General features: G+C 37.6%; 1 protein-coding gene across 2 annotated transcripts in view; it reads right to left on the bottom strand.

Moving 5' to 3' along the window:
* LOC124544596 (prenylated Rab acceptor protein 1) overlaps window positions 1–25811 on the bottom strand; it is a 53038-nt gene extending 27227 nt beyond the window's left edge. Inside the window, exons 1-2 of one of the 2 annotated variants that reach the window (XM_047123188.1) lie at window positions 25617–25811; window positions 25155–25376 (exon numbers count right to left, since the gene is read on the bottom strand). In XM_047123188.1, the coding sequence (XP_046979144.1) occupies window positions 25155–25376; window positions 25617–25684 (290 nt within the window). In that variant the 5' untranslated portion in view covers window positions 25685–25811. The remainder of the gene's footprint in view (window positions 1–25154; window positions 25377–25616) is intronic. The other variant, XM_047123189.1, reaches the window with a different exon arrangement.
* Between the last annotated feature and the right edge of the window lie 918 nt (window positions 25812–26729).

Raw genomic sequence — 26729 nt, 5'->3', positions numbered from 1 at the left:
CTCTCAAACACACTTCAAATGGTTTATTTATCGAGACATCAAGAGGTTGCAATTGTGAAGCAAGTCCTCCCAGAATAACAGCAAACTCTGTATTTCCCTGTCTCAATATCTCTTTTACAGAATTCTTCAAATGACTACTAAACTGATCTAGCACAAGAAGAGAACTCTTATCCAATAAAGCACCTTTCCTTCTCTCCCACAATCAGTCCATAATTTCATACAAGGCTCATCCATAGAACCCTTGCCATGTACGTGAACAATGACAGCTGGCAGTGTTTCAGAAGGTTTTGGCTTTGTTTTGCACTTGACAATGAGCATTGGATTAAGTTTAGCACCGTCAGCACAACATGCAAAGACAACAGTGTAGTGCATTTTTTCATGTCCAATTGCTTTTATAATTACAGTTTCAGCACCTATTATGGCAACAGTTCTGTTGCTCGGCACATCAAATGTCAGAGGCGTTTTGTCCATATTCGCTATATGGCTTAGTTCCACACTGGTTTTCTTTCAGTGTTGAATAATAGAGCAATGGAAAAATAATATTCTCTCTTCATACTCTTGTGGTATTTTCTGAGATATTCTGACTTTGGTTCGCACGGTAAGTCCACAATACTTCATGAACCTGTAGCACCAACCAACTCCACCTTTAAAGTCTGTTAAGTTCCACTGTAGCACTAGCTTACAAGCATGTATTTGAATCATTTTTGTATTCATTCCAATGCCATTTTGACAGTATCCTTGAATCCATTTCAATACATCACCATCTAGTTTTTGCTATTTTGCATTCAGTCCTCTATTTGCACATTAAGTCTTCCTCATTTTTTTCAGTTCTTCTTTACTAGCCCACCAATCGCGAGTAGTTTCTTCTGTTGATGGAGGTCCGAAATGCCGCTCAGCTGCTCTGTTTCCATGTTCTTCTTATGCTATTACTTTCAATTTATAGCCTGTACCAAACTAATACCTTTTATTTTTTCCATTTGAAACCAGCTACTAACAAAAATATTGTACTGTTACCAATAACACAAGTCCACTGGCACCACAGATTGCAATGATGCATCATAGGCTAGACAGTGTTCTGAGTTTATGAGGGCAGGGTGGGAGGAAGGTAGTGTTAGCAAGCTTGTGAATCACCTCAACTCATGTTCATTGCATCAGTGCACAGCTGCTGCCAGTTGAACCCATTGTTGCCAGACAGAGATAGGATTCTCGTGACATCAAATATTTGGCCATATTTAAGACTGCTGGGAATTTTAAATCAAACACTGGACATTTTATATTAATTTCGAGAATAAGATGCACCTGAATTTTGGAGGCAATTTTTCGAAGAAAAAAAGAGTGTCTTCAGTCCATACCATATGGTACTTATCAATAAAACAAACTTTGCACTACACTAATTTGGGACCACTCTATCAAATGAACCTGTAAAACACTGCTTTAAAAATAATTTTGTTTGTAATGGGAAACAAACTGACACCTTCCATTGACACTGGGTGTCATATGAAAGAAGTGATGAGTAGTGTTTGTTTGGTCTGACCCCAGCTACACATCACAGAAATAAAATTGCCAAGATACTAGAGATTAAACGCCTGACAACCCTTATGAGAGAGACCCTGTATATATACAATAAAATTGTGTTGACTACTAAAAGATATCTGTGCCTCCCAACACCCAGTCCCCTCCATTGCTCAGCCTATTGCTGCTGCAAAATATTATCATATCATTACGCACATCCTGCTACATCTTTAAGACTTTAGTAGTTTCTCTAAAAGAATACTGTGAAAGGCATGCTCAATTGTTTACACAAAGTCTCATAAAATGCCAAGAATGACATTTTATTGTTTAAATATTGTATTATCTGGTAACTGTATTGAGACCTATATTTTCTGTGGATATATCTTTACAGAATTAAAACAGAGATTGACTAAATATATTACTCTAGCTGCCCTTATGTCTTAGAAAGGAATATAAACAGCATAATATGCGAGTAGTTATGAGTATCTCTCTCGATAGCATTCTTCACTTGCCTTATACTTAACAGCAAAGGGTTCAAGTCTGAGCTGAGCTATCCAGATGCAGGTTTACCAGGTTCACTTGGAGGGACTACCACACCAGTGTCACATTTCTAGCAACTTTGATACTGACAAAACATTGTAGTCTATAATTCCTGTATTAGAAAAACACACTGTGGCAATGAAACATTCAATACATGACAGTACAGTGCATGAATCAGCAAAACAAAATTTAATGAATTTAGTTGAAATAATGTCTATTCTTGTAAGTTTTTACTTTTGAATGGACGTTCTAGATTTCTCTGGAGGAGGACAGATTAGCAGTTTTTGACTGTTTATGGCACTACTTTGTGTATATATCCAAACTGCTTTATCTCTTGACATCTTTATACGAATCTTATGTGCTGACTGTAAGGTGTGATCATTTCTAATGAATTAATTTTTGGTGGGTGTTCTGGTATAACGACAAGTGACAGCACAAAGATGAAAAACGCAAGAGCAGAGAAGGCTGTGAGATGATGTCAGCCAATAGTTCACTTACTAGGACTGCACCACAGCAGGAGCTGTCTCTAGCTGAAGAGAATATAAGCACAGCTCCTGCCAGCCTCGGCCGGACAGTAGATGCCAGACAGTAGGAGATGGACACTAGAAACCATGGACTAGAAGAGAGCACTACGATAGCCGTGTCTTGTGATCCATATCCATTACTTGCACGGACAATGTATATAGCGAAAGACATTGATTGTTTGCATTTCACTAATCACTTGCGGCACTTTCTTGTAGACCAAAGTTCAGTGTTGTCAATATACTTTATTGTAATAAAAAGAAGCATTAAAGTGATTTGCTGGCATTGTTGTACAGCTATCTGAGAAAGCAGAATCCGTTAGGCACCCTATAAGAGATGAGTGTGGGCAGGACCCCACAGTGGGACATTACAGTCAAACCTGGCTATTTTTTTCTTTTTAAAAATGATGCGATCTGCCCGACACTGTGTTAAATAACATCACAAAATTATACAGCAGTGTTGCTTCTTTGTTTCTGGTATGAATTAATATTTTTGCCAATCTATTACAGCAGTGCAAGGCCTGCTCTCTTCGAGTAAAGGCAATAAATTGGACACTCTTCACACACGTACATGCACATGCACAGCTGCGCACATACTACTACAGTATGATGAGTTATTACCTTTATTCTTTTTGATTATTTAAATTACCACTTTGGACTTTCAATTATCAAAATATATCATACAAGTAGAAATCAACTGAGATAAGGTGGTTTCAAATGCTAGAAGTTAGAATTAACTCTTTATGTCAGAATTGAGAGAACCAATGACTGAGGCGTACAGTGTCAAAACCGACCAAACAACTGAAAATGTATTTTCCAATATGGATGAAGAACCTCCAGAGACAAAACAATGATGGTCACATACTTTTTTCTTTCATAGTAACATCCTTAATGGTTTAATATTTAATATCTATTGTTTTGTGAAATCTGATTCAAAAGGAACCTTTTCTTTTCTTTTCTTATTTTAATTTTAAGTTTTGGCTTGACCAGGATGGATGAACTACAAAAATTAAGTTTGTATGGAACCATCGGTGAGTGAGTCATACTCACACTTATTCTGATTTTTTTTAAATTATAAAGCTGCACTCTTTTAAAATTACAAAATCTTGTGAAAAAGTTACTAAAGGAAAATAAAGTGACATTGTAACTACTACTCTTTGTAGTAAAAAAAAGGGGGGGTATTTCAATGTAACTTATAAAATAACATACCAAGGACAACATCAAAAGACTGAGCTGAATACGAAATAGGATGCCTCTAATTAAACGTTTGTAGATCACTTATATCTTGAACAAAATAAAAAGAAAATGATCTGCAAACATTCAAGCATGTTAATAGAATCATTATTATGATTTATGATAGTCACTGTTCTCACACAATGACTAATATTGTTTTAAGTCTTTCATTTGCTCTCATTTACATTACAATATCAGGCATTTCATGTGAACCACTGGTGCAAAATACACATCCCCAGAGGAATGGTCACCACTGCGAGATACAACAGGAATGATCATTTGAAACAAAAACGCCTAGTAAGATGGCCTCTAAAATGAGTACCTTCAGAGCTATGAGCACAATTTCATCTTCAATACTGTAAGCCTAGTAACATGGCATCTAAAATGAGTACCTTCAAAGCTATGAGCACAACTTCATCTTCAATACTGTAAAGCAAATCTCTTCTACTGTAAGCTCTTTGCTTTCCATATTTTGAGAGGTGGTAGTATGGACCAAAACATGAAAAACGTCCAGTAAACATGGGCTCTAAAATGCATACTTTAAGAGATATGAGCAGTTATTCACCTTTACTCCTGTGAAACTCATAGCTCTTAAGGCATGCATTTTAGAGACCATGTTTACTAGACTTTTTTACTTGAATGATTGTTTTTGTCATATCCCTGAATAAAGACACAAAAAAAGACACACCACAAATAAATTATACGAACAGGACCAAAATCAGTAGATGTGATGTATATGTACAGACAAACAAATGACTACAATTTCAGAAAAATTGAACGATGTATTCATGAGAAAGAGCTTCACAAATTGGTCAAGTCAATAAGGTATTGATACACCTCTGGCCCTTATGCAAACAGTTATCTGGCTTAGCACTGGTTGACAGAGTTTCTGGATGTCCTCCTGAGGGATATCATGCCAAATTCTGCCCAATTGCCACATTAGATCATCAAATCCTCATGATGATTGGAGGACCTTGCCCAATAATGCTCCAAACACTGTCATGGGGAAAGATCCTATGACCTTGCTGGCCAAGGTAGGGTTTGGCAAGTAGGAAGACAAGCAATAGAAACTCTTGCCATGTGCAGGCGGGCATGTTTGGAGCATTATGGGCAGGGCCCTCCAACCATCTCTGGATTTTGATGAGCTAACATGCCAACTGGGCAGAATGTGGCATGATATTCCTCAGGAAGACAACGAAAATCTTTGTTAATCAATACCAAGCCAAATAACTGTTTACGAAAGGGTCAGAGGTGGACCAATGCAATAATGACTTGCTCAGTTTGTGAGGCTCTTTCTCTTGAATAAATCATCCAATTTTTTCTGAAATTGTCATAATTTGTTTTTGTATACATGTACATCACATATCACGTCTAGCAATTTCCATCCCATTCAGATAATTCGCTTATGATGAGGGTTGTTGTTGTTGTTGTCCCCCCCCCCCCCCTTACATTATATGTTGGAGGAGGGGCCGGGGGTGATAAGTCCTAGAACGGAACCAAGCAGCTTCTGATGGATGTAGGCTGCAGTACTTTTGCAGAGATGAAGAGGCTTGCACAGATATACTGTGCACAGCTGTGTCAAATCAGCCTTCCAACTGAAGACCACAACAATAATAACAACAACAACATGGTTACAACCATATTCAGAAATTCTGGATTTGTAAAGCAAACAAACTGGAGACAGGAAAGTATAATGGGATTGTTGATAAGTCCTGCTAATACCAAGGATTGTAATAAACAGAAAACACAACTGATACTGAGGTTATAAATGATCAGCCATGCACATCCAACTAACATATAAGACACAAACATAGACATATGGGCAATCATTAGTCGCATACATAAATGCAGTTAACAGATGCACTGTATGTCCTGTGGAACAGAGAGAATGAACTCCACACAAATAATAATAGTATGCCATTTCTGTGGCTTACATTCACTCTACAGCAAGATTAACATGATTAGGACTGAGTATATGGCAATGTGAGCATTAGCATCCAAGCACTAAGTATCATATAAAGTAAATTAATCAAAAAGAAGTAGCACAATAAATCAATGACAGTGCTAAAAATAAATGCAAAAAATGTATAAAAAACTCAAAAATGGTAATTATTTATGGGCTGCCTGTTAGAATTAAACTGATAAAGGTAGTATGCTTTCCCAATATTCTGGGTAGGAACTAGGAAGTAAAAGAAGAGTTTACAAGGAGCTTAATACATTGCATTTTATCATACAAAATAGGAGATAAGTATCCAGCCAAATCACGGGCTTACCTCTCATGTGCAAAGATCTTACATTCCATCAGTTAGTCATGTAAAAATGTTCACATGAAACAAGAAACTCAAACTGGTGGGTTCTCTTTCTAGAGAAGGAATCTGTGTATCAGAAAGCAGTCTACAATACAGATAGATGTCCAGGTATATCAACAGGCTCACCTCAGTGGCAGCTGACCAAGTCAGCTTCACAAACACATGACCAACAGACAAGATGTCTGTGTCTGTTTCCAATAACTAAATATTACTCAAAAATATTTCAACTGGAAATACTGAAACTGAATCCAACTGACTTAATAGTGGATGAAGATATCAAATAATGCATTTGAATATCACAATTTCAATACACCATTGCATAACACTGTGTAAACTTTATGTTTTAATTGACATTAATTTTTATCAGCACTGATTATATAACTACCTTAAAATTGCACTACTGATAAACCAAAAGTGATACAATCATAAACAATATGTCTGACAGTAGGTGAGCTGTACAGTGAATATGAAATGTTGAGTAAGGTTGGAAAGTGACCAGTGTGGGGAAGCACTCATTTCAATAAGCATATTATTAATATGTCAATGTGATCTACAGGTAGCGCCTTTCATTAGTAATCAAAAAATCCTGGGTTCTATCCCTGTCACTGCTTAAATTTTGAATATTAATCACAGTCAATGGCAGCCAAGGACTTTTGCCATGAGGAAACTCCACTGCACTGCCAACAGCCTTGTCAAAAGTGTGGGAGGAGCAAAGGTTCAGGACAATCTCATGCTCCTGGGATGGGAAAAGAAGTGATATGGGGATGTAGGAGACAATGGAAACCACTAGGATGAAGACAATGTGTATCCACAGAAATTGTGAACTGGTATTGGGGGGAGGTGGAGGGGCATGGAAGGCTAGAAAATAAGAAAAAGGAAATACAAAGGCTCAGTCTAGATATAGTTGGTATCAGTGAAGCATAACGAAAAGAAGATAAGGGCATATTGTCAGACGAATATAGGGTAATATCAACAGCAACGGAAAATGGTATAACAGGAGTAAATGTAAGTAAACATAAACTCCATCCACAGGCCCTGACAGGCCCATCAATACCAACTGACTGCTAAATCATCCTCTGCTAACAGCTTCAATGGACGCAGTATGGAGGGGCTGGTGTCAGCTCTCAGCCATTGTCAATTTCTGTGACTTCTCGATCAAGCCGCTCCTTAATTGGGCTCATGAGGCTGAGTGAACCTTATTCCTGTTCTCCTGCCAAGATAAAAACGTCCGTGGCAGTACCAGGAATCAAAACCAGGTCCTCCACGTGCCAGTCAGCTGTGCTGACCCCTCAACTACAGAGGTGGACATAACAGGAATCGGGTATGTTACGAATAGAAAGATATGTCAGAGAGTGAGTTACTTTAAACAATTTAATGATAGAATTATTGTCATCAGAATCAGCAGCAAACCAATGTTAATGACAATAGTTCAGGTACACATACCAAACCAAAAGATGAAGATGTAGACAAAGTATATGAGAGCATTGAACAACTACTCAGTATGTAAAAGGAGATGATAATCCAATACTTACGGGGGACTGGAACACTGTTAGAGAGGAAGGAACTGAAGTCAGTGTTATGTGAGAATATGGACTTGGTAGTAGGAATAAGGGAGAAGGAAAACAAATTGAGTTCTGCAATAAATTTCCTAGTAATAGCAACTACACTATTCACAAATCGGAAGAGCAGTAGGTATACTTGGAAAAGGCCTAGAGACACAGAAAGATAACTGTCAGTTCACGTCATAGTCAAACAGAGAAATAAGGTATTGGATTGGAATGTGCACCCGGGGGCAGATGTAGACTCAGACCAGAATTTAGTGGTGATGACAAGTAGGCTGAAGTTTATATGAATCATCAGGAAAAATCAAATTGGAAAATGTGGAACACTTAAGTACTTAAGAATTGTGATGTGTATTTGAAGTTCTCAGTGGTGGTAGATACTGCAATAAGAATACCACAATAGGCAGTCCAGTTGAAGAGGAAGGACATCTCTAAAAAGGGCTGTCACAGATTAAGATTGTACACAACCACCAAGATATAGAAGAAATTGACTCAGTCAAATTCTTAGGTTTGAATGCAGATAAAAATTTGAGCTGGCAGACACACATTGAATACCTGGCAAAACTGAGCAGCTTTGCATTTGCAATGCAAATATTATCAACTGCAACTGACATGGATACACGAAAAGTTGCATATACAAGCTATTTTTGTTCCTGTTCGCTCCTGTGAACGGGAATGCGTTATGCAGATCTTGGTGCCTCTCGCGTCCATCTAGAAAAGATAACCTGAAGATGCCTAAATAAGGCAAAACGCGCTGTTGAAAAATAGAAAACTAAAATTGCAACCAAGACTGTTTTTAACCAATACTACAAGAGGGGAAATTGTTGCAGGCTTCATCGAACAAGAGGACTGACTGCTTCCTACCTCTGCCGCCGCTCCCCCCAAAAATAACAATTATTGTTAAGAAAAACTATGTAATTTTAATAACAGCTGTTCTAAGGTAAAATTTTAAGAAGTTGTGAAGCAGTCATTTGGAGCAGTTGGTGCTGAATTGATAAAGCTTTTAGCAAGAGATTATTTTAGTTTGTGTGTGGCAAGTCAGGTGCACTGTTTCACTTTAAAAATTCGTCTAGTGATTAAATTTAGAGTGGTGTGTAGGGACTTGGACATTTCTCACTGGTTTTTAAGTTTTCATGGCTGGAAGACTCTGACTTTGACTGTATGTGAGTGGTAGTTCCATTCTGTGATGCACTTCTGTGGATGATCAAGCAACATTTCTACTGAACTTTAACATTAAAAGCATAGGCAAGATTTGGATACTGGTTCTGCTTTCAGGGTAGCTTATTTGACGGAGTAATCTGCCAAAGCTTGCTCTTTATTCATGCAATTTTAACTGCACATAGCTGAAATTCTATTTCTTTTACTTCAGTGAGGAAATTCATGGCGTAGGCTTTTAATTACTTGATGTAAGACCATCATATTTTCGTGAGTTTTGAGTTAACGATGTACAGAATTCAAACTTAACAACTGTGTTCACTATGTTTATTTCTTTGTTTCCATTGGATTTCCTTTTATTTTCCTAAACTAATTTCCTCATTTATTTTTGCAATATATGCCCAACTTTGGATATGTATTTGCTGCTCATCTGATAAATTCTATTTTTAGACAGCTGGTGCAGTCACACAGTTAATAGTGCAGACACATAGCAGTAGATGATCCTCCCCAAAGACTATAGGGCCACACTTCATCACCAGGGTCATTCATTAGCCATAGCCACAATACATTCCTATAACCAATTTGAGATCACTGACATCATATGTCGTGAGTTATTTTTTCAAAGATGGAATCAGCTTGCAATGTCACAGCTGATAACTGCTTTACCAATGCAACCTGATATCCCTTACTTTCAACCAACCCAAGATCCAGTGCCTCAATAGTAAGGTCATTGCATTTACGTGGAAGATACAATGTGCTCTGGTATGAATGAGGCTGCCTTGGGTGTGGTATCCCCCAATTCATGACCTTAGATTTCTACAACATATGTTACCCTGCAGAGTAGCATTTCCTTTCCTTTTTCTGTGCCAAAGATGGAATCTTGAATGGTCTTTGCTGCTTTTTGTACTTGATTCAGACAAGAGATAATAGACAGTTGGAGAAAATGAGGAATTTCATAGTTTCAATATAAATCATTAACTCCAAAGCCTCATAATGTGTTATAATTGGGGAATTCATCAGGTGAGCAGATTTCAAGGATGCTGCAAAGTGAAAATGGAAAAGCAGCATCAGATACTTCAATGTACATTGGCATATAACTGTAATGTCAATATAATAAGTTAAAAAACAATAATTTAACGATATCCTAATAAGTGCAGAAGTAAGGCTTCCAAAGTATCAAGAGCGACAGTAAGTTCCATTCCTCACTGAGTACTGAGATTTGATGCAAACTGTCATTAGATCTTGACTTGTATGAAAATCAGATGTTTATGTGGATATTGACTTAATGAGAAAATTTTTTCCACAGGAGGTTTTACAAGACATAACAAGTGACTGCAAATCAGACAGAACTTATATTACAGAGGCAGCTGAGGCTGCTTGGCTAAGCAGGGACCGACAGTGTGGTTACTCCTGTAAGCTACTACGTTCAGCCTAATACATCCCCAGTGAATAGAATTGATTATCTTATGTTATGTAAGTATTACCATTTTATACACCTGATACCCACTGTCTAGCCAGCACTGCATGAAGGCTTTGTGAACCAAGAGCAGTTGTGTTGTTTGCTCAACACACCAGAGGATAAGACACTACTGGAAGTTTCAAGTTAAAGTACCTTAGATGTGATGGTGACATCAGCTTATAAGCAAATAAGCAGCTCAGAAATCTCTCAAAATTTAACATACTCAGAATAGTGTCCACAATTTTCAAAACATATGAATTATAGATTAGCCACACACCAAGAAAAGAAGGAAGATTAGAGTTTAATGTCAGTTCAACATTGCAGTCATTATAGATGGAGAACAAGCAGAACCAGGTCAGGGAAAAGTAAGGCCATCAACAGTGTCCTTTTCAAAGGAACTATCCTGGCATTCACTTTAAGTGATTTAGGAATACCATAAAATAAATAAATCTGGGTGGATGGTCTTGAATGTGAGCCCCACTCCTTCAGAATGTGAGATGTGTGTGGTAACAGCTGCATCACCATAAGCTGCGCACAGTCAGTGTGCATGGGAAAGCATATCTAGATACTGATGATGGTAAATAAATTTAGAAATTTGTGGTAAGGACTATGGGACCAAACTGCTGAGGCCATCGGTCCCTAGGCTTACACACTACTTAATCTAAATTAAACTAACTTACGCTAAGGACAACACACACACCCACGCCTGAGGGAGGACTCGAACCTCCGATGGGAGGAGCTGCATGAACCGTGACAAGATGCCTCAGACTGCACAGCTACCCCGCACTGCGATGATGATAAATAACAATGTGCTAAAGCTGGAGTGTAAGCTCCAGCGCATGCTAGAACAACATTGTTGTTCTTCCTACATGCCTACACAATCTGTTGAATATTAGAATCCACTGTGTACTGTATATTCTTTCAACCAGCAGAGGGACAGCAGCAGTAGAGATCTGTCAGACATAACTTCTAAATCTGAAGGAATAAAAGAAAGCAAAGGCATGGATTATATAAAAGTGAAGAAGGAAATGTACCATGTCCTTTTCAAAGCAATGATCTCAGCACTTACTTTTTAAGGACACTATTGAGAATCTAAATCTGGATGGGGATTTGCTCCTCCTACACGCAAGTTCAGTGTCTTAACATTTGCACCACACTGCTCAGTTCATACGTTAGTTACATAGTAACTTGGCCCATAGATCGTATTCATGATAAACTTTTATGGTATAGAATGTGGCAACAGAACAATATGTAAGATCTGTCTCAATTCAAGAATTTACTGAGGTCAGGCAGTTCACAACCCAGTATGATTTCTTTCCTCTGGAGCTAGTGAGGGCAGTCTTACAATAACCATTGAGGCATAGAGGTCAATCCAACGTTTTAAAAGTACTAGTATTGCAATCATCCATGAATGAAGAAATTCTTCTGTCTGCCAGATTTGGGTTAAGAGAATAAGTAGGATCTCTTAAGATCTTGAAAGGTATGAAACCTGGTGTTTTCAAGTGTTGAGTCAAAGATTACGGAAAATCCAGTTGCTGGTCTGGTCTGAACTACTCTTTCCAACAACACATCTATAGTGACAAAATCCTGGATCCCAATTGGTGGTGTCTGTGTCTTTCACTAAATTTCCAGTTGCTTTGCTATTATGGGTGCTCTGGATATTTCCATTTCATATTAAACATCACACATATATACTCACCATTAGCTCTCATACCATCGTTGATTTAGTGGAATAATTGCTCTCATTAATGATTAAATAGTGTTGAGGTCTTGCTACCAAAAATGTTACTAGGCTGTCTGTAATTAGTCCACATATAAATCTGCATACAGCTGCAAGCCCGTACCAGCTTATAAATGAACAAATAAATAAATTGCAGAACTGCAAAATTTCACTTCAAAATGTAATTGATGGCCTTCACAACAGGCCTACAGATTTAGAAATGTGTTCATATGTGGTACTTTGGATCAATGAGCCCACCCATTTCTGAGTGCTGTGTCAGAGAAGAAACATAGCCAGTTAATTTACAACATCTCATTTGCATTTCTGAGTGCCCATCTTGGCAGCTTCTTTTCAATCATTGTTGGATATAATGGGTGTAAACAGATAGAGGAATAGTTACTTAAGTGTAATTCAACAACTTCCCATTAGCATCTGCGAGAATGGGAGGGAACACATTCTTCCTGCGTATCATACATTAATGGAATTTCACAGTGGTTTAGACAGGATGGATATAGATGTAGATCTACCATAAGGTACCAACTGACATACATGATAAAAATACAGTATTACATGTGTCAACATAGGAAGTGCCTAATTCCTTAGTGGAACCCATTGCACTTTTCCTGTTTATGTATGATATATTTGTGCAACATACAACGAAACACTTGTTGGAGACTTGTCCGGTATCTAATTTACAGTTGTTTTTTAAAATTTAATTTGCAGTTTTAGGCTTTTGTAACAAAAAGTGTTATATACAGCAAAATGTGTTAAATATGGCATGAATGTAAACATTAGGAAATGCTACTGACTGCACACTTTCACTTGTCCTCTTTAAAATTGGTGCAAGTTGGCTGACTTCGTGACACTTGGGAATGTTTACACTCAGTGTCAACCATAGCTATGCAACAGTATGATGCCCCATAACAATAAGTAGCTGTTGTGGATATAGAGTATCCCATATATGCTGTTTTGTGTAGTGACTGTTAATAATATTTACAACAATGAGTGAATAGGCTGTAACTGATCCTTCTAGCGACTCATAAAAACTTCTACGACGCATTAATCCATTACATGTTCATTTCTTTTATATACTATAAACTAGTTGCTCAAGGAGGTGGCACTTGTCTCATCAGCCAATGTGCTATGAGCCAGTTGCAAGCTTCTGCTCCCAGCATCCTCTGTTCAGTGGCCAAGTATAAGTGTGAAATCAGTACAGATCAATTTGTTACCACAACCTGAATTTTGCATTTACATTCATTGACTTCATCAACTCACAACTAAATTATCACGTTCCAATTTAACCTAGACCTTAGGCTATGCATGCTACAGATACACTATTGCCACAACCTAGATTTATTTGGGGTTGGGATTCTCTATCATATTCCTGTCATAAGTAGGCCCTATTTCCTGTAAACGTACATAGGGAAGAACATGGCTAGTGTAAACATGGAGTGAGAGTGGACACAGAATAAGTCTGAAATAATCTTTGAAATAATTGTATAATCCTGTTGATAGTTCCTCAGGTTGTAGTACACAATTAGACAAAATGTTGCACCAGTCCAGTTATGGTTGCAAACATGAGAAGTTAAAATACAATTTCAGTCCTTTTGTCTACGAGTTTATGGCAAACAAATTTCAAGATTATTTCAAAAGATTAGTACAGAAAATATTTTAAGTTGTGGTTTATGAATCTATAAACAGTACCCTATTGGTTTCTTGTGTAACATTTCATCTAAATATACATAATTAAAGTTAAACTTTCAAAATGCAGTAGAAATAACACCACTGGCCAGAATAGTGTCAAATTGCAATGGAACATTATTGGAGAAGGGGGGAAAACGTATGGCAGGAGAAAAAAATAGAGCGAAAATTGATCAATAGATGGTGCTGAATGTGTCAGAATACATAAATAAAACACTTGTCACGCGCACGACCCATTGAAGTTGATATAAACACGCCGGGTACATGGCTTTTCCTCTTTTCACATCTGCGGTGTTCGCCATGACTGTCTCAATGCAGAATCGTGCTCTGATTGTAAATCTGTATTACAAGAATGATGACTGTGCACATGTCGCTCTGCAGAAGTTCGGGACACTTAAGGGTTTGAAAAAGGCGTTGGTTCGATGACTGCCATGGGTCTGGAGAAAATGATTCGGAAATTTGAAGAGACGGGTTCTTTTGGTGTGCAACCTGGTAGAGGGAGGAAACAAATTGATTCGATGTCAGTGGAAGCAGTGGCCACAGCAGTGCGGGAGGAGTGAGTGGTGGTGTGCAAACATGTAGTGCACGGAGAATTGCCCGAACATTAGACCTACCCGTGAGCATGATGCGTAAAATCCTAAGCAACATCCTTCTTTGCTATCCATTCAAAATTACCCATGTACACGGATTGCTTCCTGTTGACCTGCCAGCAAGAGAGACCTTTGCTTTAGAATTTCTTGCTCACACGGAAGTGGACACTGAGTGGCCATAGAAGATCTTGTGGACAGACAAAGTCCACTTCCATCTGACAGGATATGTCAATACACAGAATTGTTGAATATGGGCAACGGAAAATCCACATGCAAATCAACCAGTATCACTTCATCCTGAAAAGGTCACTGTGTGGTGTGGATTTACGGCATCATTTATCATAGGGCCATATTTTTTCGAAGAGACAGGTGCTTCCAGTCCTGTTACCTTTATCGTCACAGGTAAGCGCTATGAGTGTCTTTTGCACAACCATGTCATTCCAACTCTCCAACAGCAAACCATGTCATTCCAACTCTCCAACAGCATGGATGTGTGAATGAGATCATTTTTATGCAAGATGGCACACCTCCGCACATTGAAAATCCAGTTAAGCAGCTGCTGAAGTGCCATTTCGGTAATGCTAGACTTATTAGCTGCCATTTCCCTACAGCCTGGCTGTCCCGATCACCTGATCTTAATCTGTGTGACTTCTGGCTGTGGGGAATCTGAAAGATGTTGTGTTCAGTGTTCTGATTGCAAACTTAGCTGCATTGAAGGCACACACTGCGCAACACATTCTGAACATGACCCCAGAAACACTGCGATCAGTTGTGGAACATGTTGTTTCTCGATTTCAACATGCTGCAGAAAATGGTGGACAGCGTATTTAACATGTTTTGCACCAGCACACGGAAATTAATAATCTGATATGATTTTGATTGATACTTTTTATGCAGTTTTTGGCCTCAGGGCAATTGAAAACCGATTTCTCCCATCTGATGTGATATGACCTTGCTGTGGTGGATGGGCTTATGTAACTAATAGTATCACACCTGTGCACCCTTGTACACTGAGTAGTACAGTTTGTTTAATGTCAAACATACACCTTAGGCATGTTGTACGATTCATTTGTCATTTGTAGTCAACCACTATTAAATTATGATGCTTACAGTGCCACCTATTGCTACATTTTGTAACTATTTATTTTTCTTCTGCCATATCTTTTCCTGCCCCTCCTCCTCCAATAATATTCTGTTGCAATTTGACATCATTCTCACCAGTGGCATTATTTCTACAATGGTTTGAAAGTTTAACTTTAATTATAATCACCCTGTAATACATTCCAACCGTCTGTATTATTCTTGAAGAATCAACTTTGCCAAGATCGCTAGTAATTCTCTTTATTACTATTACTGGTTTTGACAGGTCCATGCTTCATCATAGGATCTTATAACATTATTAGATGTTTTTTACAACACTGGAAATCATATGGCAATGTTGTGTCAAACTTTAATAAAAAGCGGCAGAGATCAGCAGCATGTTACAAATAAAATACAGTGTATGCTGGGGCATCAGCATAACATGTATGTTTTAATTTTGTAGTATTTTATTTATGACGTTCTGATTATCCCTGTCATTTTTATTGCAATGTGATGCAACATCACTACGTGACTTTCAGTGTCGTTAAATGAAGGAACACCTAATAATGTTACAAGATCTGATGATGAAAGTGTAATATGTCAAAACTGGTAACAGTAATAAAAAAAATTACTATCAAACTTGGCAACTCAATTCTTCAAGAGTATTATAGCCTTTAGATCGATCCCAATGCAATGTCAAACATATATGACACTACAATTTCGTTTCATATCCAAAATGACCCTTGGGGCAAGTGTGGACAGTTGAAGAGGCGTAAGTGGTAACAGTGTCCACTGTTACCCCAATTCCGATTAAGAACAGAGGCCAACATTCAGTTTCATAAACATACTTTTATAAATGATTTCGAGTAAAATATGTATATTGTAGATGGTGAGGACATATATCAATGAAGCTGGCAAAGCTAATATTGACGAAGAAAAGGTTCAAAGAGTGGTAAAAGAAGTTTACTTCAAAAAGATGAGTAGAGCCTAGTTAAGTGAAAACAGAAAAAAGACAACTGTTGAATAGTATCGATTATTATACAAAAACTTTTCCAGATCTGTCAGTCAGCGAATCTGAACTATTGACAATACTTTGCAGGATTAATATTTATTACAGTAATCACTGACAAAATATATGGGAGAAACAGGCAGTCAATAACAGAGCCGAAAGCAAAAGGATTAAAAAAAAAATTGCTATAATTTCGGAGATCCCAGGAATTACGGGAGAGCTGGTCACCCTACCTACTGCGGAACCTGCAACTTTGTGTGATGCTTCACCTTCCACTTCAGGTGCAAGCATAACTGAAATTCCAACTCTTGAAGGCTGAAGACCTTTCCCAAAAGCTATGAGGCAATAAACATCAAGGCAAAAGAAATCTTGCAGTTTACACTAGTACTCTAGTCGAAGACAAGTTGGAAGCAGCAGTGGTGGGTAAAATAGCAACATCACTAAAGAAGACTTAATTCCAAAGCAAGAAGGAATTGATCATTTCTGCAAAAAATAAAATTGGTAATGATACAGACAGTGAACCAGAAACCCTTTCATCCATTGTGCCAGAATCTGAGGATGAGGGATGCTGTGAAAGAGATGATGAAGTCCAACCTTACAAAAGTTGACAGATGGTGAAGTGGTGTCTGATGATTTTGTTTTGGATCATTTTAACACCAAGAAGACTTTTTATATTATGTTGGGCATCTTAGCAATACAGCTGGGTTAGGGCAAGTGTATGTTACCTATCTGCAGAAAAAAGGCTCAGAATTTGTGTTCCCTGTTGTCCCAGATGAGTCAGTAGTGAAGAGGTCTGATATTATCTGTCACCTACCCTTCACAAAAACGACTGGGATACAAAGGCAAGGGAGGATGCTGAAGTTTAATATTGATTTTGACATGTTCATTATTCGTTAAAAATATCCCGAAGGTTAATTTTGATGTTTATGACACTTATAAAGGAATAAATAAAACTTATTGGGAGAAATTTGGGCTCATTTGTATCAAAAACATGCTGTCTGCTTTTACCTCATGCAGTTTCAGCCAGTGATCACACTTATCCTGTGATTGGGTAAATGTGGGCAGGTAGTCAAAATGTTGAACATGCAAAGAATTACTTTACTCCTCTTACTGTGCAAACTGGTTAACCCAAAGATGTCAAACTCCAAAAATCTGCCTCAAATAGATTTCAGATTCATGAAACAAAGTGTCTACATTTACATCTACACCCATAATCTGCAAACCACTACCCCACATGCATGGCAGAGGTATGGCCCACTGTACCCTTTATTAGGCATTCTTCCCATTCCATTCATGATCAGAGTGCAGGAAGAATGATTATCTGAATGCCTCTGTGTGTGCTGTAATTATTCTATCTTATCCTCGCAATTGCCATGTGAGTGATACATAGATGGTTGTAGCATATTCCTTGAGTAATCATTTAAAGTTGGTTTTTGAAATTCTGTTAGTAGACATTCTTGAGATAATTTATGTTTATCTTTAACTGCCTGCCACTTCAATTTCTTGAGCATCAGTGTAAAACTCTTCCATGGGTCAAACAAACATGTGACCATTCTTGCTGCTCTTCTCTGTATACATTCAATGTCCCTTGTTAGCCCTATCTGCAAAGGTTCCACATATTTTAGCAATAGTCTAGAAGGGATCAGATGAGTGATTTGTAAGCAATCTCCTTTGTAGGCTGATTGCACTTCCCCAGTATTCCACCAACAAACACAAGTCTACCGCCAGCTTTACTCACAACTGAGCCTATGTCATCATTCCATTTCATATGCCTACAAAGTGTTACACCCGGATATTTGTATGAGTTGGCCAAATCCCAACTGTGACTCATTGAATTATAGTCATAGGATACTACACTTTTTTAGTTTTGTGAAGTGCACAATTTTAAATTTCTGAACACTTAAAATGCATTGTCAGTCTTTGCACCACTTTGAAATCTTAGCAAGGCCTAACTCAATATTTACAAAGCTTCATTCAGACAATACTTAAATACAGATGACTGCATCACCTGTAAAAAGTCTGAGGTTATTATTAATGTTGTCCACAAGGTTATTAATATACAACACAAACAGCAAGTGTTGAAATGCACTTCCTTTGCGCACCTGAAGTTACTCCTGCATCTGGGTCATTCCATGTTAAAGAGACTTTGTGACAAAAAAATTAAAAAGACAATATTTCAAGTATAATCTTAAAAATGTCAAGTTAAAAGTACATTTGTTCATTGCAAAATAATCATGACTATGAAAAAATTAAATTTCTACCTTCACTACGTGTTTAAAGTGCACTACTCTATGGTGCCACAGAGAGGTACGTTTTATGCTATTTCCAGACGAGTATTAGTTGTGTTATCTATGGCCGATTGTTCTATTGTTGCAAAGAATATTGAAGTCAACATTGTTATAGCTCATAATAATTCGTTTTGTTGAGCTAAGCTATTTGCATTTCTTTAATTTGTTAGTTTTATAATATATGTGCAGCTTGTAACATCCGTAACAAAAAAGATACAAAAGTTTAATTTGTAATCTAGTAAATTTGTTCTGTACAATACCTTTCTGTAAAAGTGAGGTTATGCACATGTTTTACAATATCATACCATTACATGGCATTTTGAAATCTTATTTAACAATCTTAGAGCTGTTACGGGTGTTACTAATTTTTGTTTCGGATGTTACTTAACACATGCGTAACACCCGTAACTTGAATTGGAAGGTTTAATGCCACCTTCATCTTTAGTAGGCCTAGGCCCTACATTTAAATTATAACCAAAGGGTATTATTATGAATGAAAAAAGTTTTTTAACTACGTTTGTTACATATGAAAACAGTTTTAAGCATGAAAACAAAAATTTTTATTCCTCTGCATACACTTGTTTAAGCACTACACCTACATTATAAAAGTTAATTGGGGCATTAACCTGACTCAACTGACGTTCTCCTAAAAAGTTAATTAAGCCCAAAATTCATTAGATTACATATAGTTTATGTTTTCCATTCTAACTTTTCCAAGAACAACAATATTGGTAACCTCAGTTTTAAATTTTATATAGGCCCAGTAAACTGCTTATTGAGGCAAATTCTAGCCATTCATAAGAGCCTACAATTTCATAAGCATACTTGAGTATTTGAGCAAAGCTATTCCATCTGTTCCAAGCAATCACAAGGAATTATTGAACGAATTAAGTTGTAATTCACAGAACAAAACTGTGTTTTTGGGTCATGCCAGGAATGTCAAATTAAATTGAGCAAATTTATTCCAGAAGACTTTGACTTAACAAAAAAGTGTCTGGCAGCAATGGGCAAATGATGTGAAACATCGTCCTTGTCTTAGTGAACATTCAGTGAGCTGCGATGATGCCTTAGCATCACTGGTTGACAAATTGCCTCAGTTTAAAAAAACATTATTATGTGAAGATAAAGCAGAGTGATTTCTTCCAAGGAAAGAAAAACAGCCTTGATGTTGAAGAATGTGTTGTTCAAATGGACTTTGCAGAGAATTATGCTCTAATTTCACAAGATAAGGTACAGAGTGCACACTGGGCGCATTCACAAGTAACTGTTTGCACTTTCTGCATTTAGTTTGCAAACCATGAAGTCAGGTCCTATGCAGTCATCAGTAACGACCTTTCACACACAAAATATTTTGTGTGGACTTTTCTTAAAACTGTTATAACGGAGATTAAAAAAGCGTTTTCTAAAGTTAAAAGAGTTTTTATATTTTCTGACAACTGTGCTGGGCAGTTCAAAAATAAATATACTTTGTCCAAGCTATGTTATTTTGAGAGAGACTTTGGATTGACAGTTGAGTGGAATTTTTTTGCCAGTTCACATGGAAAAGGAGCCATGGATGGCATTGGAGGGCACTCAAGAAGAGCATATGGACAGCTGTTAGATCTAGGAAAGTTATTATCAACAACGCAATTGACTTTTATGACTACACTCTGATGAGTTTTTCTAAAATTAAGGTACTATGGGTTGATAAGATAACAGTGGAGCATAACATTCCTATTTTGGATGAAAGGTGGAAAAATTCACAAGCAATTCCTGAAATCCAGGGCTGCCATCACTTTCGGCCTTATAACACTACTGATTTGCTGGCTTCAAAAACAGCAGAGTCATTAATGACAAAGATGTCAGTATTTATTAGTGAGGAGGACATAGTTAAAATATTACATGCAAAAGATACATAAACTTCGGAAATACAGAAGCGTCCGATCTTACCCGTCGGCTTTGACCCATGACGTCACAAATATGGCGGAAACGACCATAAACGACAATTCCAATATGGCGGATATAAAAACATCGCATACGTATCATAAAAACTGAAATACACAGGTTTCACAAAAAGCCTAATGACTCTAACGGGACAAGCGTGGGAAATTGGGGGTTTTTGGGTGGGGAGAAACTAAATATACACAAATGTAGCCACCGACTGCCATACAAAACCACGCAAAACAACGAAAAAAATCAACATCACGAAACTGACCAAATACCAAAAAACACATTCTTATCCAGAATCAGACACTTCCCTTGACCTACATAGATCTACAGTAACTCCCGATCCCATAAATTAGGATCGAACACTTCCCTTGACCTATATAGCCCAACAGAACCTCCCGATCACATCCCCCGATACAAAACTCAAAAAACACTTCCCTTAAACCTACATACATCTACAACAGCTCCCGATCCCATAAATTAGGATCGAACACTTCCCTTGACCTATATAGCTCAACAGAATCTCCCGATCCCATCCACCAATACAAAAATCAAAAAAAAACCACAAACCATAGCAAACAAACATTTCCCTTAAACCTACATCTACAGCAGCTCACGATCCAATAAATTGGGATCGAACACTTCCCTTGACCTATATAGCTCAACAGAATCTCCCGATCCCATCCCCCAATACAAAACTCAAAAAACACCACTAACCAAAGCAAACAAACACTTCCCTTAACCTACATACAACTACAGCAGCTCACGATCCCATAAATTGTGATCGAACACTTCCCTTGACCTATATAGCTCAACAGAATCTTTCATATCCATTCCTGAACAAAAAACCACAACCGAATACACTCAATAACAAACTCACCCGACGTACAGCAATTACCATTACATTAACCATCACACAAAACCGTTAACTCACTAATACAAATTCCGCTTCAAAACCACGAACACAGCACTCACCACTGAGCAACAGCAAACTGACCCCAACAAACCAAACAAACGTAAACCATGAACACACCACCAGAGGGCACGACAAACACCCCCACGACATCTACAAACACGCCACAATCACAAACCAAACTCCGCGCCGTAATGACGTCACACATCACAACACGCTTACGTCACGGGGCAAAGCCGACGAGTAAGATCGGAGGTTTCTGTTGACCCTAAACTTCTATGAAGTGTGCGGTTCTGATGATTCTGATCAGGAGACTGTTTCACTATCTGAATCACAAGACAATATTGGAAGTGCTTGCGAGTTAAGCCTAACTAATAAAATTGAAAAGTCAGATTTAAAATTTGGGTTATTTGTCTTGGTTGACATTCCAAGTGACAAAAAGATGCCAACCCTATCCAAAACTCAATACCGTTACTTGGGAATTTGCCAGAGTGAGGTTGATGAAGAGGAGGATGTGAAAATAATGTTCCTGAAGTTAGCAGGAAAAAGTAAAACACTTTTTAAACTAGACGAAACTGATGTTTGTTTTGTGAAATTCAGTCAAGTACTATCTAAGGTAACAACACCAGAAATCAAACAACAAGGTAACCGTTTGTACTAAGAGTTCAATTTTGAGTTGGATGTTGCTGAAAAAGATTATTAAATGAAGTTTTTAAACCAATCAATAATAAGAAAACATTTTTGTCATAAATTTATTAGGCCTACAAAATGAGGTAAATGTTAAGTAACGATATTTTGGCCTAGTTGAACTATAAAATTGTAACAAAATTTTTTGTGTAATAAACAGCTTTATCCTTCAAATATGTTTTCTTAAGTACATAGTTTTATTCCAAATAAACTACAATACTTCTTTTCTTTTTATGCAATTGTGAGAGGTAAATTTCTTCCTTCAAGAATCAAATCTGACGCATCTATGTAACACCCGTAACATTTAATGTAACACCCGTAAAAGCAAAATATATATATATACTGAGTTATGATGTCCAAAAAAATAAAAATGTGTATTTCAAAACAAAATTTGGGGCAATACCTTTTAACAGTTGTTTTACAAGAATAAAAGCTTCATCAAGTTTGCAGAAATTAGAGAATTCCTTAACTCATAACAGGCGCCAGGTCTACTTTTGGTAACACCCGTAACACTACTTTTTTGATTAATAACCAGGAGAACAATAAAACAATTCCAGTATCGACATTTCTCAGATGAAATATAACGTAAGCCTTAAAAGTTTTCAATATTAAATTCAATAAATATTTTTCCTTACATTATTTTTCCCAATTTGGAAATACAGAAGCGTCCGATCCCGCCCGTCTGCTTTGACCCATGATGTCACAAATATGGCGGAAACAAAAACAAACACACACACTTTCCACAAGAAGCCTAATTACACTAACGGGACAAGCGCAGGAAATGGGGTGTTTTGGGTGGGGGGCAAACTAAATATAAACAAATTTAGACGCCTTGCGTAGCTACAACGTGTAAGTGAAGACAGCCATGCATGAATACCCACCCACCTCCCCAGGGGTCGTAACCCCTGCAACCCATATAAGACAAAGATGCTTCAGTAGCTGATTAGTGTTTTTTGTCTTTTAAAAAAAAAATCTCACGGGATAGAACGAACAGATCACAAAGATAAATATAATAAACTAAAACAGAAATTGGAGGAAACAGATAATTAACATAAGTAATAAGTGTTTTAAAATTAAAAAAAAAAAATATCACGAGATAGAACGAATAGATCAGAAAAGTAAATAAAATAAGATAAAACAGAACTGGAGACAGCCACACTCAAACCAAACTCCGCGCCGTCATGACGTCACACACGACAACACCCTTACGTCACGGGTCAAAGCCGACGCGTGGGATCGGACGCTTCTGTCGACCCCCCAATTTTAAGGTGTGTACACGTAACACCGGTAACTGTGGAATTGCCCATCTGTTAATGACTCTCCATTCAAGATAACATGCTGCCCCTCTCCCTGCCAAAAACTCCTCAATGTAATCACGAGTTTCACTTGATAACAAACGTGATCATACTTTTGATAGGTATGGTACTGAGGCAAATGCTTTTCGGAAATCAAGAAATACTGCATCTACCCGACTGTATGGATACAAGACTTTCAGTATGTCATGTGAGAAAAGTTACTAACTAGTGCAAGTTGGGTTTCATATGACCAATGTTTTCAGAATCTAAGCCGGTTGGCATACAGGAGGCCATTCTGTTCAAGATGCCTCATTATGTTTGAGCTCAGAATATGTCCTAAGACTCAAATTGAATATGTCCTAAGACTCAAATTGATGTCAAACATATTGGACAGTAGTTTTATGGATCACTTCTACTACCCGCCATGCAGAGGGGTGTGACCAGTGCTTTCTTCCAACTAACGGGCATGGTTTTTTTGGTTTGAGGAATCTGTGACAGGTTGTAATTAAAAAAGGGGCTAACTTGGCCGCAAATTCAGAATATAATCTGAAAGAGATTCCACTGGGCCCTGGACCTTTGGTCAGTTATAATGATTTCAGCTATTTCTCAACACTATTGACCTTACTACCAATTTCATTCATCTCTTCAGTGGCACTAGGATTCAGGTGGGGCATTTCATTTGGATTTTCCTTTGTAAAGGGACATTTGAAATCAGAGATAAGCATTTCAGCTTCTGTTTTGCTACACTCAATTTCAGTTCCTGTCTCCTTTGCTACAGGCTGGACACTAACTTTGATGCCACTAATAACCTTTACATACACCAGAATTTCTTGTGAAAGATCATTTGATAATGTTCTGCTACAATACTCACTGACATCATCTTGACAACCGAACACGTTTTTTCCACCATATCTCTATCTAAAGCTCTGTGCTTTGTTTTACACCTATTATGCAGTAGTCTCTGTTCCTTTAGAAGTTTCTTAACAGTGACTGTATACTGTGGAGGGTCCCTCCCATTACGAACTATTCTTCTGGGTAAATATCTATCCATAACATGATCAAATATTCTTTTAAACTTGAGCCATAGTTCCTCTACATGCTCCTGGCCTGCGCTGGAGGTTTCAAATTCGTTATTGAGATATGACACTATTCATTTTAGATCCAGTTTACTGAACACATATATCTTTCTGCTTGCTTTCGTTGCCCTTTGTACTTTCGTAATCATTGTTGCCACAACAACTTCATGATCACTGATACCAGTTTTTATGTGGGCATTGTCAAGTAGGGCAGGTCTATTTGTTGCCATTAGATCCAATATACTTCCATCATGAATGGGTTTCCAAGCTATGTATTCCAGGTAGCTTTCAGAGCTGTTTTAGGTGACCACTCAAGCCTCACCCTCCTGTACATATAACAGGTGTATTCTAAGTAGACCTGCTTTAATGGCTTCTAAGTAGGCCTTTTTTAATGGCATCTGTGCTAAGCTACCCCCCACCACACACACACACACACACACACACACACACACACACAAAAAAACTGTTAAAAATGTGCTATCTTCGGTACACACTAGGGCAAGATTAACATTGTACAGTACAAAAGCTATGTATTATTAAAAGGTCTGTAGCTAAAACGAATATCTCGATTTACTTACAGGCAGTATAAGACAACACCAACGAATACAAACAGATAATTGCTTTGAAAATACTCGATGTTCTTCACAATTCTCCTTGTCAGTCTCGGCAAGCTCCGTGGGGCCTGGAAGTTTGATGTGTTGATGAAAACCATCCATGGTCTAACAGTTTCCTTACGCTTCCCGAACCATTCACGGGCAGCGGGTGGGGATAACAAAATGTTGGCTGGCAACTGGAACATACTGATTGCATAGTCTTGTCAATAATTTTTTGACGTGAAACGGAACGAAAATATATTTCTCGTGATTGCTCTGTTGTTATAACACGTCACTGAATTCTGTATTTTACACTCATACCCTTATTATACCGCCAGCATTTTACATTTCCTCAAGAACTTGCACTTCTTAACTAAAATATTATTTCGTCACCTGTCTGATTATAATTTTAACATACATTTTATTAATAAATTGTCTTTCACGTACTTATTCCCCGTCTGTTTCTCCTCTTGAGTCGTAATTAAACCGCTGACCTCAATATCCATCTCGTTCATACTGCTGACAGAAGCTAAACAAAACGTATGCGCTATTTACGTACAAAAGCCTTTAGTAGTGTTGATTTATGTGGCAGACTGTCTCGGGCTTATATTATTTGTACTGTTGTAATGTTTGTACCATTGTTTACAAGAGTTAAGACAAATGCGAATCAGTTTTTATGGCGGCTGCGCAAAACCGCAAATGCTAAGTGACTAAAAGGCGTAGCACACGGATGACAAGAGATTTATTTAGGAAAAAAAAAAAAAAAAAAAAAAAAAACTCTAACTATTCTGCAACGAAAAGCTGTGTTTCAATGGGACGTAATAGAAAGGCGAGTCAAATACTTTAGTCAATCTACTCTTCGGCTAGGTGACACCCAAGTAAATGCTTAAAAGCGGATATCATCCAAAGGGAAGTATAATCCCATGAAACCAACGCGTTGAGTTACTAAAATTGTACCGTGTAGTAGGATTACTGTATGCATATTCTTCACGTGATGGGGAGGTAAGTCATAACTGAAGAGAAAATGAGAAAGTGAGCACAAATGATAATTGTATTTTTATTTTATATTGACCGGCTATACACTATTTGATACAAAGAAGTTTAGCGCGATTCAGATCATGTTGGCAAATACATTCAGAAACCGAAATCATTAAAACTTACAAACAGTTTAATCGGTAGGAGTGCCATATAATAACATGCTGTCTGCTTGAGGTCTGTTAGGTGTGCGTTTGAACTTTCTCACAAGTTACTGAACATTTCAGATCATAATATAATGTAATAGTATCATTCTTATGCATAAGGAGAATTAGCTTAAAATAAAATAAGCAATCGGAGTTTGTAAAATGAAGTTCTGTAATTATACCATTCTGTCTCGTTTTGGCCTCGGTGACAATTAGTATATTGTGATAGTGTAAATGACATGTATAATGAAGTTCACAGCGAGTGGGCCTTGTGCCAGAAAGGGACCCATTCAAGTAAAAGGGGTCAACGGAAGCGTACGATTCCACCCGTCTGCTTTGACCCATAACGTAAGGGTGGTATGGTGTGTGACGTCATTAA

The sequence above is a fragment of the Schistocerca americana genome, chromosome 8 (assembly GCF_021461395.2).
Source record: "Schistocerca americana isolate TAMUIC-IGC-003095 chromosome 8, iqSchAmer2.1, whole genome shotgun sequence".
Taxonomy (NCBI): domain Eukaryota; kingdom Metazoa; phylum Arthropoda; class Insecta; order Orthoptera; family Acrididae; genus Schistocerca; species Schistocerca americana.
Note: the sequence above shows the minus strand (reverse complement) of the source record. Positions and strands in the feature narration are given on the sequence as shown.